This window comes from Myodes glareolus, chromosome 19, assembly GCF_982192425.1.
Source record: "Myodes glareolus chromosome 19, mMyoGla1.1, whole genome shotgun sequence".
In the NCBI taxonomy this organism is placed as follows: Eukaryota; Metazoa; Chordata; class Mammalia; order Rodentia; family Cricetidae; genus Myodes; species Myodes glareolus.
In genome coordinates, this window is record NC_142044.1 from 12,476,891 (window position 1) to 12,490,864 (window position 13,974).

The window sequence follows — 13,974 nt, forward strand, 5'->3', positions numbered from 1 at the left end:
ACATTAGAAAGTATCTTTGAAGGCTTGGGGCACCAATTTGTAAACGGAGACTGCTCATTCATTTTCCAGCTACCCAGACCCTAATAATCACACAGAAACTATATTAATTATGACACTGCTTGACTGTGACTCAGGCTTATTTATAACTAGCTCTTACATCTTAAATTAACCCATTTCTACTAATCTGTGTATCACCATGGGTTGTGGCCTCCTGGAAGGGTTCCATTCATCTTTCTCCTTTGCCTTCCACATGGCATCTCTTTGATTCCGCCTACTTTCTCTCTATATCTCTGTTCAAATTTCTCACCTGGCTGTACTCTGCTAAGCCATTGGCCAAAACAGTTTTATTCATAAACCAATAAAAGCAACATGTATACAGAAGGACATCTGACATAAACTAAGTTAAATGCAGACTATATGACAGTTGAGAGTGTAGGACATGCAAACATGATAAAATTACAATGCACATGCCACCACCATTCTTGAGATGCTGGTGAAATATGAGCCCAATCTCAGTGATCACAAAAAAAATGCACACTGAATAAGCATTGATTTTCAGACTTATTGTTCTGCATATAGGCTGTTTTACACAGTATGAATCCAACAACAGTAGTGATGTCTATCTATTCTGCTATGCTTGAGACTGACTGGATTGAGAATATATGTGTGAGAGCCTGGAAATGGCAGCTCCTCAATTACATCGGCTTTTCTTCTTGTTTCCTTTTAAGTCATAGTTTTTCAACCATAATATGAAAACAAAACATATTTTGGTTTTATCCTAGTCTTTCCACAGCACAAAACATGTTGCACTTACTATTGTATAATCACTATCTTGTATCTGTGAGGAAAATTACTTTGTGCTGCTGAGGAAAGGCAGATACAGTTGATGATGGTCAGATATCATTTAGGTGTAGGCCTTTGTTTTGTAAATCTTTCATCTTTCTGTTCTCATAATGTCAGACTTTTAAATGACAGTAAATGCTAGAAGACTCAGTGTGTTAGACGAGATAAATACTTTATATATTCATAATGGTACATTACTATAGAGTTTTATGTACTTTTAAGACATTTGGAATAAGAATTTTAGGCCAGATTCATGGTGGCCAACAGCACCAGCCCCAGGCCTGCCATCTTGAGTTTATTCTCTGGGTCTCATAACGTAGATGCAGAGAAATTATTCCTACACATTTTCCTTGTCCTCTATTTGCAAGTTCTGGCACCTATGTGTACACACTCAGACACACAGGCACCGCACACAGGCAAACACATACAATAATGAAGTAAAATGTAATTTAAAAAATGTAGTTAGCATAAAGTCACACCTGAACAAAAAATTTAGGAAGACAAGTTCAGCTATTTACATCCTCAAACATGCAAAAAATGATTTTCTTAAAAGTAGGCTGACATGTTCTTAATTAGAGATCACATTGAAGTTGGAAACCGATAACTATGAAATGGACATTTTCAACATTTTCTAGTTTTCTCTTCAATTAGGAGAGTAAGAAGGCTTTTCTTTTAGATGCTTCCATAATGAACAATGAGGTCTGTTGGCTATTGAGCTTAATCTCAACATATTTGTATAACCACAAATCTATGGACAGATTTATAGATGATTGGTAAATGAATACTTTTAGCATAAAATAGGACTTACGTTAGTATTAATGAAATGAACTTATTAAAAGTAACAGTATAAATTTTCTAAATAATTGCTAGAACTATGTCTAAAATATATCTCTTAAGGTCATCATTTTCTACTCAAAAGTTATATTTGAGATGAAGTGTAAAAACAAATTTTAGACATTTAGCTACCATTTTTGCATGAATTTGTCTTCATTAAGCATCCATATTTAGCCGAAAGTAATTTTCCAGAAATATGTGTAAAACCTTTAATCAAACCACTTATTCTTGACAGCTTTTACTCATTTCTAATAAATATTTTATAATTGTCACTGTTGGAGGGTGTTTGCCAAATTCCTATATTGGAAACACATTTCTCAGAGTAAATGTTGAAAGGTGGGCCCTTTAAGATACAACCAGGCTATGGAACCCTTTTCTTCTTCTCCAAACTGGTACTATTATCAGGGAACTGTATGCTTCTTTGGGGAGTAACCTAATGAGAAAAGATAAGTTTTGGTACCCCTCTACCCATCTCTCTATTCCATTTCCAACTTCACCTCAGTCTTCTTGTTTCTTGTGAGAAACACACACACTTGACTTCTTTCAATCTGGATTCCACCAGTGAACCTTCTAGCAAGAATGCCTCAACCAGGTGTGGGGTTCATTACCTAAAAATTTTCAAGCTCTATAACTATACTAAGTAAATCTATTTTCAATAATTTACTAAGTTTCAGATATTCTGTGTAGCTGCACTGATGTACTAAAATACAAACAAAAATTACCTGGGCACTCTTTGATGCTAGAGATAAACATAATCAATAAAACTTTATGTGTTGAAGATAATAATGCCATAATAAGTGTTAAAAAGCTTCTATTTGGACATTAACTGAACTTTATTTTACATTTTTTCTTATTTGTAACAGCATTATTTGCAATTTCTAGGACAGCAGTGAGACTTAACCTGAAGACAAGTGCTTATTTTTTAAAACAAGTGAGGAAGATAGTCAAGTCATTTGTGATGCTTAGTTTTGTGTCAATTTGACACAGTTTATAGTCATCTGGGAAGTGGAAACACCACACCAACTGAAAAATGTCAAAATGTCTCCTTCTGATTCACACATAGACAAGATTGTGGGCCTTTTTTCTTTTGGAGTGATGTTTATGTGGGAGACACCAGCCTATAGTTGGCAGTCTCACCTCTGGGCATGTGATCTTGAGTTATAGAAAAGGAGGCTAAATAACCCAGGGAAACCAGTCAGTAAGCAGCACTCCTGTATGGTATCTTAATTTCTCAGCTAAAACTGACTTTTCTTCATGGTGGATTTTAGTCTGGAAGATGTTGAAGAAAAAAGAATATAAAAGAAAACAGAAACCTTCTTCCCCAGTTGCTTTTGATTATGGTATCTATCACAGCAGCAGAAAGCAGACTAGGACAGTATTTAGGATTAAGAGCAGCAAGTTCAGATGTTTTGAATGAGAACGAAGATGAAGGCTTGGAAGAAATGAGGAAGCCAATGACAGACAGTATCAATGGTGTAGAGAAAAGAAGCACAAGTGTGCTGGGGTGGCAAATGCAGCAGAGCTTGGAATTTAACATCTTTGAGTTTTATTCTTTTCTGCAAAGCCATTGGTGACTTTGAATTCATGCTTACTTAATCCCATGGATGCTTTAAAAGTCCTTCTTGCCTTCGTAAACTATTACAGGAAAAACAGGATGGACGACCTGCTTAAGTGAGAGGCTTTGCCCAACACAGGGCATAGTGCCCTAAGGTAACTGGCGCTACCTTGTCACATGAGAAGGCTTCAAAGTTTTTGCCTTTAGGACTCCCTTTCAGGGTTCAATTAAAGATGCCATGGATAGCTGAAGGGGGGCTAGAAATCAGAGAGTAATGATCTGAGGGGTAAGAAATCTACTCACAACAGAAATCATTCAGTTATATTTATTTATTCTTCTTCCCTCTCTTCTTTCTCATTTCTATCAACTCTTGCTCTCTCTTTCTTCCTCTTGCTCTTTCTACATCTTTCATATTCTGCATGTTACAAATGTTCCCAGTCATATATATCCTTGAAATCAGTAAGTCCCCAGCCCTAGCAGGTTCCAGGGCTGGAAATATTTTGCCCCATAGAAAAATTAGATAAGGGTTTTCACACACACACACACACACACACACACACACACACACACACACACACACAGAGAGAGAGAGAGAGAGAGAGAGAGAGAGAGAGAGAGAGAAAGAGAGAGAGAGAGAGAGAGAGAGAGAGAGAGAGAGAGAGAAAACAAGAGAGCGAGCTAACCTTGGGATTGGCTAGTACACGTCCAGAGAACTCCTTAATGGAGAAAGCTAGTTAGAAAGGAACTAAATCATAAATCATCAGGGAATTTTAGAGAGGAAGGTTAGTGTGCTACACTTCATTTGTAGGTGGTTAATAAACAGCTATTTATTTTTCATAAAATTATGAATAGTCCACAGACTGTTTCAATCAATGTCCCACTTCTTTTCCTCCAGTATGCATAGAAGCTGCGAGGTCACTAAGCAACCGAGGGGAAGCTGATGGCTCTTGATCAGATAGCACATACACCGGACACTGTAGTTTCTACCGACCTAGGTCTGGAGTTAGACTTACTGATTGAAACGAAGAAGAGACCCAGGCCTCTAAATTGTCCTTTCCAGGCTACACTGTGCTGCTACAAACCGTTATGATTGTGAGTGTTGTGGGGTAAAACCAGAGCAAAAGCTTGGGCAGGTAGTAAATCTATGTCCTTGGAGATTTGTAAATATCTTAGATGGAATGTTCTTTGCCTGAACCCCTAAACTCTGAACAAATGCTTGCTGATAAAGATAACTGCAAGAAGGCTTCTCTGCACTTAACCTAGGAGAGAGAAACAAGTCCTGGCAGTGGGAAACTGTTTTCACTAAAGAGTTCTGAACTGTGGGAATTAATCCTCAAATATGTAACCAAAAGGGAATTCAGCTACAGCGAAAATTCTACAGCAAAGGACAGCCGCTTATTCACAAAGCGATAACGCCATGAAGCCTTGCCTTTTGGTTTAGCTTTTACCAGATCCCTTGGTTCTGATAAGTCACTTGTGAAAAGATGACTGAGCAGTTACTGTATAATGTTGCAGCTTGTAGCATTGTCATATGAACTAAATCAAGCCAACATGATTAGGTAAAATAAATATTTAAAAAATATCTGGAATCTTTTGCTATTTGTTTTTAATTTCCTGTCTTAATATTGAGAGAAATTTATGGATAACATTTATACATGCCTGTTATTTTAATCCCATATGTCTGTTAACAACTAAATTTTATTTCAGCAGATGTCTTTTAATGTACAAAAAATAAAAAAGATTTTCTAAGAACATTTATTTTTACTATGTGTTAAATTCGAGAAAATTATGGGTATAAATTTGCTGTTCTGCAGTCATTTGATACACACGACAATCTCTGGTGACAAATTTCAGTGTTTCTCATTACTGAGAAGAAATTACAGCAGATTGCAACTGTGTGGGACCTACCACTGACAAACATAATCTCAAGGTGTCTATATGAAGCTCTTTAAAACATATTTTTGAGATATAAAATGAATACTTACTCCTAAACAGAGATAATAAACCTGTCCTCTAAAACAGTCGAACTTTGTAAATTGCTGACCTTGTCTATGTATCTTGTTTTAATATCACGTATATAAAATAATGTCATATATTAAGCAAGAATTGGTAGACCATCACTCCATGGCACTTTATGTTTTTCTAGGGTAAATCTCATAAAATATTAAGAAGCAAAATAGAGTTGTGCTCTGAATGTTTATAGACCATGACTAGGCTGTTGGAGTTCTACATTAAAAAGACAGTACAAGGAGTTGGTTTCAACATCCAGCACATTAAGACCAATGAATATGCAAAGTATTTCTTTATTTTTGGCATTATGAATCATTGTCTAACAACTTACAATTTTTGACCAGTAAAGCACAGCTTAGCAATCAGTCAAGATGTCCTGACTTTGTTCTTAAAATTTTTGAGACACTCCTATTGGGTGTAACCTAGCATGAATGGCTGCAGATGGAGACTCACGTAGTTCTCCACTGGCTGAAATTAGGGATAGAGACATGGGCATCCTAACATAAAGCAGAAGCAAGCACCAAAACAATAGGAGATAATAGAATTCAGACCCAGAGAAGGGTGTTGGTGCTACATAGCTGCCGTTCAAGTGAGATACACAACAGACAATGTTATACAGTTTTACATCAGGCTGAATAAAAAAAAAAGTCTTGTAAAAATCAGAGAAAGTTTTTTTGAGAACACAATATCAATGGACAAAAAATTTAAGAGAGATTAAAATGGAGAATAGGAGACAACCATTGAATGAAATATAAGCAATTTTGTATCAGCAACCATAAATAGGAAATTGACCCTAAAAATAATGAATTTTGCTGGATCTTTTACACATGCCTTAGGAAATAATTGACCTTTAAATGTTGTTACTACCATAGGAAGGCAACCATTGTTATATAAAATAACAGTTAAGGAAACAAGGAGCTTCCTATTTTGCTGTTTATCCTCCAAAATATTTTAAATTATTTGAAGAGATAGTAAAACCACAATAGCAAAAATAAACTGAGTTTTGTAGCTCAATTTTCAACTACTTCATATAATACTGTAGAATAAACCATACGGTATACTTCAAGATCAGATATGTTATATAAACATATGTTTATATGAGATAACAATATGTTATGTTGAACAAGGACACAGAGCACAGAGCTAGCCTACATTTAAAAATATTATTAACATTAAATATAAATAGTTCTAAACAACAGATTTGTTTTCTCTAAACGTATTAAATGTTGTTGTTATGACAAATTGGTCATGGTTATTTTTTCTTTACAGCTTAAAGAATCCACTTAGAATATTTGACTGCTATTAATAAGCTTTGCATTTGCACTATATGTTAAGTTGTTATAGTTTAAAAAAGTTGAAACCATTAAATGTCTTCCTATTTTATTAATGTAAGGGAAATATTATAAGTATTCACATATTAGAATAGATAATTGAATGTATAACACATTGAAATGTGGGATAGGTTATTGTTCAGTTGAAGACATCATATAATGCCAAGTGAAGCATATGTCTTAGTTCTATTCTTTGAGGCAGTGCTGAAAAATCAAGGCCTCCGTGTGTTTATATGCAATAGCTCCCTTGTTTAACCTGGCTCACTTTCATGGAGACAGCTAAGAATATATGTACTCCTCCAAAGAATTCTTTATTAAATCCACTTGTCAATGCCTCATGAAATTTTATTGTCTATACCACACTTTCAGGTTGTATTTTAAAGGAGTAACTTTGAAAATATAGAATATTGTACTTAGAATATAGAATAATAAAATGTTATCAAAAGTTCTATTGCTTACCATGACAACTTGGTAGAACTCTATTCCATCCAGGTCTTCCATCATCTCCCATGATGCAAGTGAGTGTTGAATACCCTTGGAGAACATAGCCAGCATCACAGTAATAGGTGACCGTTGACCCCAATTTATAATCCATTCCAAGTCTAGTACCATTCATTATATTGCCAGGATCAAAGCAGGATTCCCGGAGTTTTGCTGTAAAACAGTGGCAGTATCAAATTATTTGGACTGACACATTATTTTCTGTGACATTTTATAGTATGCTCATCTCCTGAAGATCAGTAACTACATACAGCAAGCGGAGAGAGAGAACATGGCTGATCATGTGGAAAGAATGTAGAGTGCTATGCAGTGTGGATAATATCCAAATGCAACCCAGATTAAGTGACAGGATCTTTTCCTGAGTTCAGTCACAAGCACATGCACACACATGCACACACATGCACACATTCCTTCATACATTCCTTATCATACATCAGCTGAAAATCCACTCTGAAACAGACATAAGGGGCACTGTATTCATGGGTCCCCTAACTGTGGAGTGAAAAAAAATCAAATGCAAACTGATAAAGTAAAAAGTTCCAGGGATATCTTAAAAGGCAGCATCTCCATTTTCTATGCACTGAACACATACGTAAGAGTTGTGTATAAAACACCATGTTTTTAAGGGACGCTAGCAACAAGGGATGCTGGTATTTGAGGAAGTCTCGAGAACAACCACTGAGAGGTCAACTGGAACAACCATATTCTCTAAGTGTAAAATACATAAAAATGCTGTTTTCAGAAAACATTCAACAGGGTGGTTACCACACTGTGTCACCTAAACCAGATCATGCAAACTCCTTGCTCTTTTCAGGAAATATATTGACATAATATTGTTTCTGCAAAATTTTACTATTTTGTTAGCTTCAGTGTGAAATGGAATCATTTATCTAATGATTTTATGCATTTTTAAATCCTTGGTGAATAAATTCCTTTAAATACCACTGCCCTTGTTTATTACCAAGTGTGCCAAAGCATTTACATCTGGAAAAATTGAAATCACCAAACACAAATTATGAAGCAACCAACTTTAGAATTATTTTTGTGAGTAATATGTTGTGTTTTCCTTACTGTTATGCCAATTGGTTAACAGATTATAGGAACTGTTTTTTTTCCTCCTACTATTTTCCAAGTAAGATATATTAGGTAATAAAGTTTTTTTTCTCAGCTTGTTGTAGATATTTTAGTTTTTCCCTTACAGAATGAAAATTAGCTGAGAAGTAGACATGAATTCGCATTTATCTGAGATACGGCAAATAGGCTTTACCTCATGTAGAACCGCAAGGTTACATGGAAAATGGTTTCAAGATAAGATGAGAGAGGCCTGGAAGGAAGTGATGCTTAGCTTTCAGAGTGACTATGCTGCAGTCAATTAGCACACTTGCCGCGAGCATTTCGGTGGGTACCATTCCTGTCTTTCATCCTGTGGGTTTTCGGAAATGTTTCCTAAACTGGAACTCAAGGTAGAACTTAGATCTAGGTCTAAAGTAATGACACTTCCTCCTTCTTTAGTTCTTTTATCTTTCCTTCTCTCTTTCCCTCTTTGCAGATGTATGCATACCCGTTCACCTTGAAGCTAAAATTCTCATTGACAAAGCTAAACTGTCAAAGCCAAATTCTCATTGACAACAAGAAGAGGAATATTTAAGCTACTTACTTCCCAGGAATATTATTATTATGTTATTCTAATTATCATTTTGTAAAAATAAAGCCCAAACAACAAATAATGCTTTTATGATGATCAAAATGGATTAGCTGACAGAAAGAAAGGCACTGCATAGTTTCTCTGTATACGGACTGCTACAACCAATCGATAAAGAGGAATGAATAAAATGGACAAGGTTTGGACTCCAGTTTCTTTCCATTTTAGTATATGTGGAAGTGGTTTGTGGATTACAGAAAAGACAAATAATATCTAAATGTAGCATTAGATAAGAGTCTGGACTTTTGAGATAATGTGGAATCACATTTTTTTTTCTCAGCCGTATGACTTTAGGCAATTTACTTAAATTTGTTTTGCCAGAAACAATAGTCAAAATGCAAATGATTTTTAATTCATATTTCTTCATAGTTAGTCTGAATACAATACGGGCTTTTAAAAATGTGTCTCTTATTTGGTATTGCTCCCAATTAAGAGTAACTATCACACTTGGAGGTTTTACTTAGGTTTATTTAAAAATATCATCATGGATACAATATTGGTCTTCAGGACTACTTGTATTTAACATGGTATGGAAACTCTAATATAGAAAATTTAATAAGAAAAGAGTAAAAATGGAATGTTATCAGAATAGAAAGAAACAAAAGTACCTCTCTTTATATAGCAATTCCAAAAGTAAAACAAGAATACCATATCAATAAAAGGGTTAAGTAACTATAATATATGAAAAATTATTAAATATCACCCTGCCTTCATTACTAAGGACAACCACAAAAATCTAATAATAGAGGCATTACTTATGACCAACAAAGTAAAATCTTTTTAATTAAAATGAGAAAGAATTTATAAAGAAAATTATAAAGCATTACTGAAAGACATTAATGAAAACAGGAGTAAATTGAGAGACTAGCTGTTTTAATAGATGAGAAGATTAAATGTCATACATCAATTTACTCCCAAATGATTTATTAATTCAACATGATAATAATCAAATGCAATATGTAGAAGAAGCTTAATACTAAATATGAAGTCAAAGCTCAAAATGTTATGACAGGCATCAAGGACAAAATTTAAAAATAAAAAAAAGAGAGAGAAAGTTTGTTCTGCAGGCTCAATGCTTTAGGCACTAGCTGGGAGCTATTTTGGTAGGTGTTGGAAATTTTAGGAGACGGGGCAGGTAGGTGAAGGCGATAATGGGAAGACACATGCTCTGCAAGACTCTATCTTGCACTAATCTTTTCTCTTTGCTTCTAATCCACCATAAGACTTAGGCAAAGGTTGGTCCTGTCTCCCCACTGGACTGTAGCCGGTAGAATAGGACATGAAAACAGTGAAGCCATGATCCAAAAATAAACGTTTCTTCATAGTTGGTTAATCTGTTGGTATTTGATGACACCAATAAAAGTCCCATTTACAGAAGTCGTGTACACTTTATCGCTGCTGTTTTAAAACATATTACTGTTCTGAAAATCATTGCTCTGGGGATGAAAAAGTGGTCAGCGGAATAGATTTGACAATCAAACGTAGACACAGGGACTAGATAGTTGACAGCAATAGCATTATCTGTAAGGAAGTGTGCTACAATGTTTGATTAGTTACATGTTTAACAGAAAATTAGGGTACTGGTTTACAAAAAATAAACTACACATGAGTTAATAATAAATTAATGACTTAAGAATGGAAAATATAGCTCTATTCTTTAGACAAATATAGGAAGACACAGTTATGAAATTTTGTAATAAGAAAGAGTATTTTTCACTTATTTTCTTTTTTGTTTGTTTTGTTTTGTTTTTCAAGAAAGGGTTTCTTTGTGTAGCCCTTGCTGTCCTGGAACTTGCTCTTTAGACCAGGTTGGCCTCGAACTCAGAGAGATACATTTCATTCTGTCTCCCAAATGCTGGAATTAAGGCATGCACTACCACCACCCAGTTAAGAAGGGTATTTTTCAGCAAGACATAAAGCATATAAATTCTGAAGAAAGGGAAGAATTAAATGTGATACAGATTTTTAGATGCTTGTACAACATCATAGCAAAATAAAACAGAATGCTCCATTAACCAAAGATGGAATTGAAATAGTAATTAAAACAGAAATGATTTAATTGTGTCTATTAATGATATTAAGTATTTCCTATAAGTAAAATAAATAAATTAGAAAAATTTGTGATTGTAGAAATGCGCAGATCCAACAAGAAGATGGCAATGTGCAAAATAGTGGGAAAACCAGACAGGAAGTGGAAGTGATGCAAGGAGAGCAGGAGAATTCTGGGAAGGAGGAAGTTGATTCCTCGCACTCCTGTCCAGATCACCTAAGCAGCAGGATGTGACCTGCTCCACTGAAAAAGGTACTGAGCCACATGGCTAACATAGATCAGAAAAATGGGTTAATCAAGATGTGAGAGTTAGCCAGTAAGTGGTCTGACCTAATGGGCCAATCAGCTTTATTACTTACAGAGTCCTCTGTGTCATTTTCTCTGGGACTAAACAGCTGGAGGGGCAGGCAGCACAGAAACCCAAACAAACAGGCCCTCTTGTGTTACAGAATGGTGCCCACGTGGATAACTGCATCCACAGAAAGCCTGAGAAAGCTTGGGAAAGACTAGAGTAAAGCATTTCAGTTTTCAGCTGAAGCAGGAAAAAAGCTGCGCTGTTTTAAAATGCCGGCTTTCTGGGCCATCCGGACAGGGAAAACTCTGACTCTTTCAAGCAGGCAGTCCAGACCTTGAACACCATAGGAGCTTTTGACTGTTGTCTTCTCCGTATTCCTTAGCAAATTAAAGACCCATGTGGTCAGATAAAGAGAGATATACAGTAAAGAGAGATTCAAAGAAGAAAAAAAAAACCCTCTAAATGGTTTACAGTGTGTTAAAAATATATGCAGGCTTGAAAAAAAAAGGTTTAAAGCCTTAAAATAAAAAAGAAAGAAAGAGAGTAGTTGGGTGTGGTAATGCACACCTTTAATCCCAGCACTGGTGAGGCAGAGACAGACGGATCTCTGGGAGTTCAATGATAGCCTGGTCTACAGAGGGAGTTCCAGGACAAAGATATGCAGAGAACCTATCTCAAAAAGCCAAAAGTTAAAAGTAAAAATAAAAGAAATAGAGGTTAAAATAAAGCCACGTAAAGATGGAAAATACACGGAGAATCTTGATACTGTATACTATTATGCTCTCTTTGAATTGTTTGAATGCTGAGGAAGGAGCAACAGCTGCTAAAAGGTATTTGCTTATAAATGCTGTAGAATTAATCCAAGATAGGTATTTTGAAAATACCTTGGCTTCAAAATTGAAGTCAAAAGGTATGTTACTTTGGAGAAGAGATTTTGCTTTTGTTTTCACAGAAAATGAGAGGCTCTGGATTTATTCAGAGTTACGAAAAATCATCTTTGACCAAGGGAGACCACCTGAACAATCTCCAGTAGGAACAGATGGCCCAGATGTCTGAGTTCTTCATCCAGAACAGGTTCAAGACTGCTGCCTGAGATGATCAAGACTCACAGGATACTTCAGTCAGGACTTGATATAACTCTAAATTTTCTTTAGGCCCCCATAAGATTATCAGTGCCCCCAACCAGCTGGAAGTAGCCTTGAATACTACGCCCACATTCCCAAAAAAATGAATTATGGATATTTTCTTTTGTTTTTTTTAAAAAAGAGGGGAAAGTGGTGCGGGAGAATTGTCTGTATTCTGTCAATCATGTTTTAAATAAACGTTGATTGGCCAGGCAGGAGGTGTAGGTGGGAAAACCAGACAGGAAGTAGAAGTGATGCAAGGCAAGCAGGAGAATTCTGGGAAGGAGGACGTTGATTGCTCCCTCTCCTGCCCAGATCACTGAAGCAGCAGGATGTGAGCTGCCCCACTGAAAAAGGTACAGAGTCACATGGCTAACATAGATCAAAAAATGGGTTAATCAAGATGAGAGAGTTAGCTAGTAAGCAGCCTGACCTAACGGGCCAATCAGCATTATAACTTACAGAGATTTCAGTGTGATTTTTCTCTAGGACTAAACAGCTGGGGGAACTAGACAGGACAAAAATCCCGACAAGCAGGCCCCGCCCGTTTCATTTTACACAACTTAATACTACTTGAGGCAAAAATAATAAAATGTCAAAGACCTAATAACAATGAGGCTAAACATGTTAAAATTTAATAAGAGCAGTGATTTTTGAAATCTTAAAGCTCTTACCATCTGATGTTTATTATTAATGGGAATAAACTTTCAATATTTTTAATTAACCTGGCAATAAGGAATTAAATTGAAGAATTTTATACCCTTTGACTCAGTAATCCTGTTCCCAGAAACACAAATGTCTCTATAAGATTCTCACATATAATTTCACAAAGACCCATAAAAGAGTGTTCTTCTTGACATAATTCCTTTCCAACAGTAAAACTAGAATAACCTATCAGAAAAAAGCCTGATGATTATCTAGAATATCACTATGATTATCTAGAATATCACTATAGAACCAGCGACAGATGGAGATAGAGACAGAGACCCACATGGGAGTACTGGACTGAACTCCCAAGGTCCAGTTGAAGAGCAGAAGGAGGGAGACTATGAGCAAGAAAGTCAGGACTGTGAGGGGTTGATCCACCCACTGAGACAGTGTGCCTGATCTAATGGGAGCTCACCAAGACCAGCTGGACTGGGACTGAACGAGCATGGACTCAAACTGGACCCTCTGAATGTGGCTGACAATGGGGGCTGACTGAGAAGCCAATGATAATGGCACTGGGATTTGTCTCTACTGCATGTACTATCTTTTTGGGATCCTAGTCTATTTAGATGTACAACTTCCTAAGCCTGGATGGAGGGGGGAGGGCCTTAGATTTCCGACAGAACAGGGTACCCTTCCTTCTCTTAGGACTGGAGGGGAGGTGGAGAGGGTGAGTGGGAAAGTGGGAGGGAAGGAAAAGAAGAAGTGGAAATTTTGATTCCTATTTATAATATAAATTTTTATTCTATTATAAAGTAATAAAAATATCAGAGGAAAAAAGAAAATAACTGTGATACAGCTATATTAAAGGGTATAGTAAAGAAATTAATATATCTGTCTCAATTATTGAAGTCTTAGAACTATATAAGGAAAAGAGCAATGTACAAATGATGAAAATAACATGGTTATATGAAAACATGTTAAAGTATGCACATATGATAGATGCCTTGGTTACTGTTTTATTGCTGTGGAGAGGCACTATGAGCAAGTCAACTCTTACTAAAGAAAACATTTAGTTGGG

At 35.9% G+C, this 13,974-nt stretch overlaps 1 protein-coding gene across 1 annotated transcript in view; it reads right to left on the reverse strand.

The window, feature by feature from the left end:
* Positions 1-13,974, reverse strand: part of Csmd3 (CUB and Sushi multiple domains 3) — a 1,053,984-nt gene that overhangs the window by 239,731 nt on the left and 800,279 nt on the right. Inside the window, exon 31 of the mRNA XM_087898772.1 lies at positions 7,033-7,227. Coding sequence (XP_087754898.1) covers positions 7,033-7,227 — 195 coding nt within the window. The remainder of the gene's footprint in view (positions 1-7,032; positions 7,228-13,974) is intronic.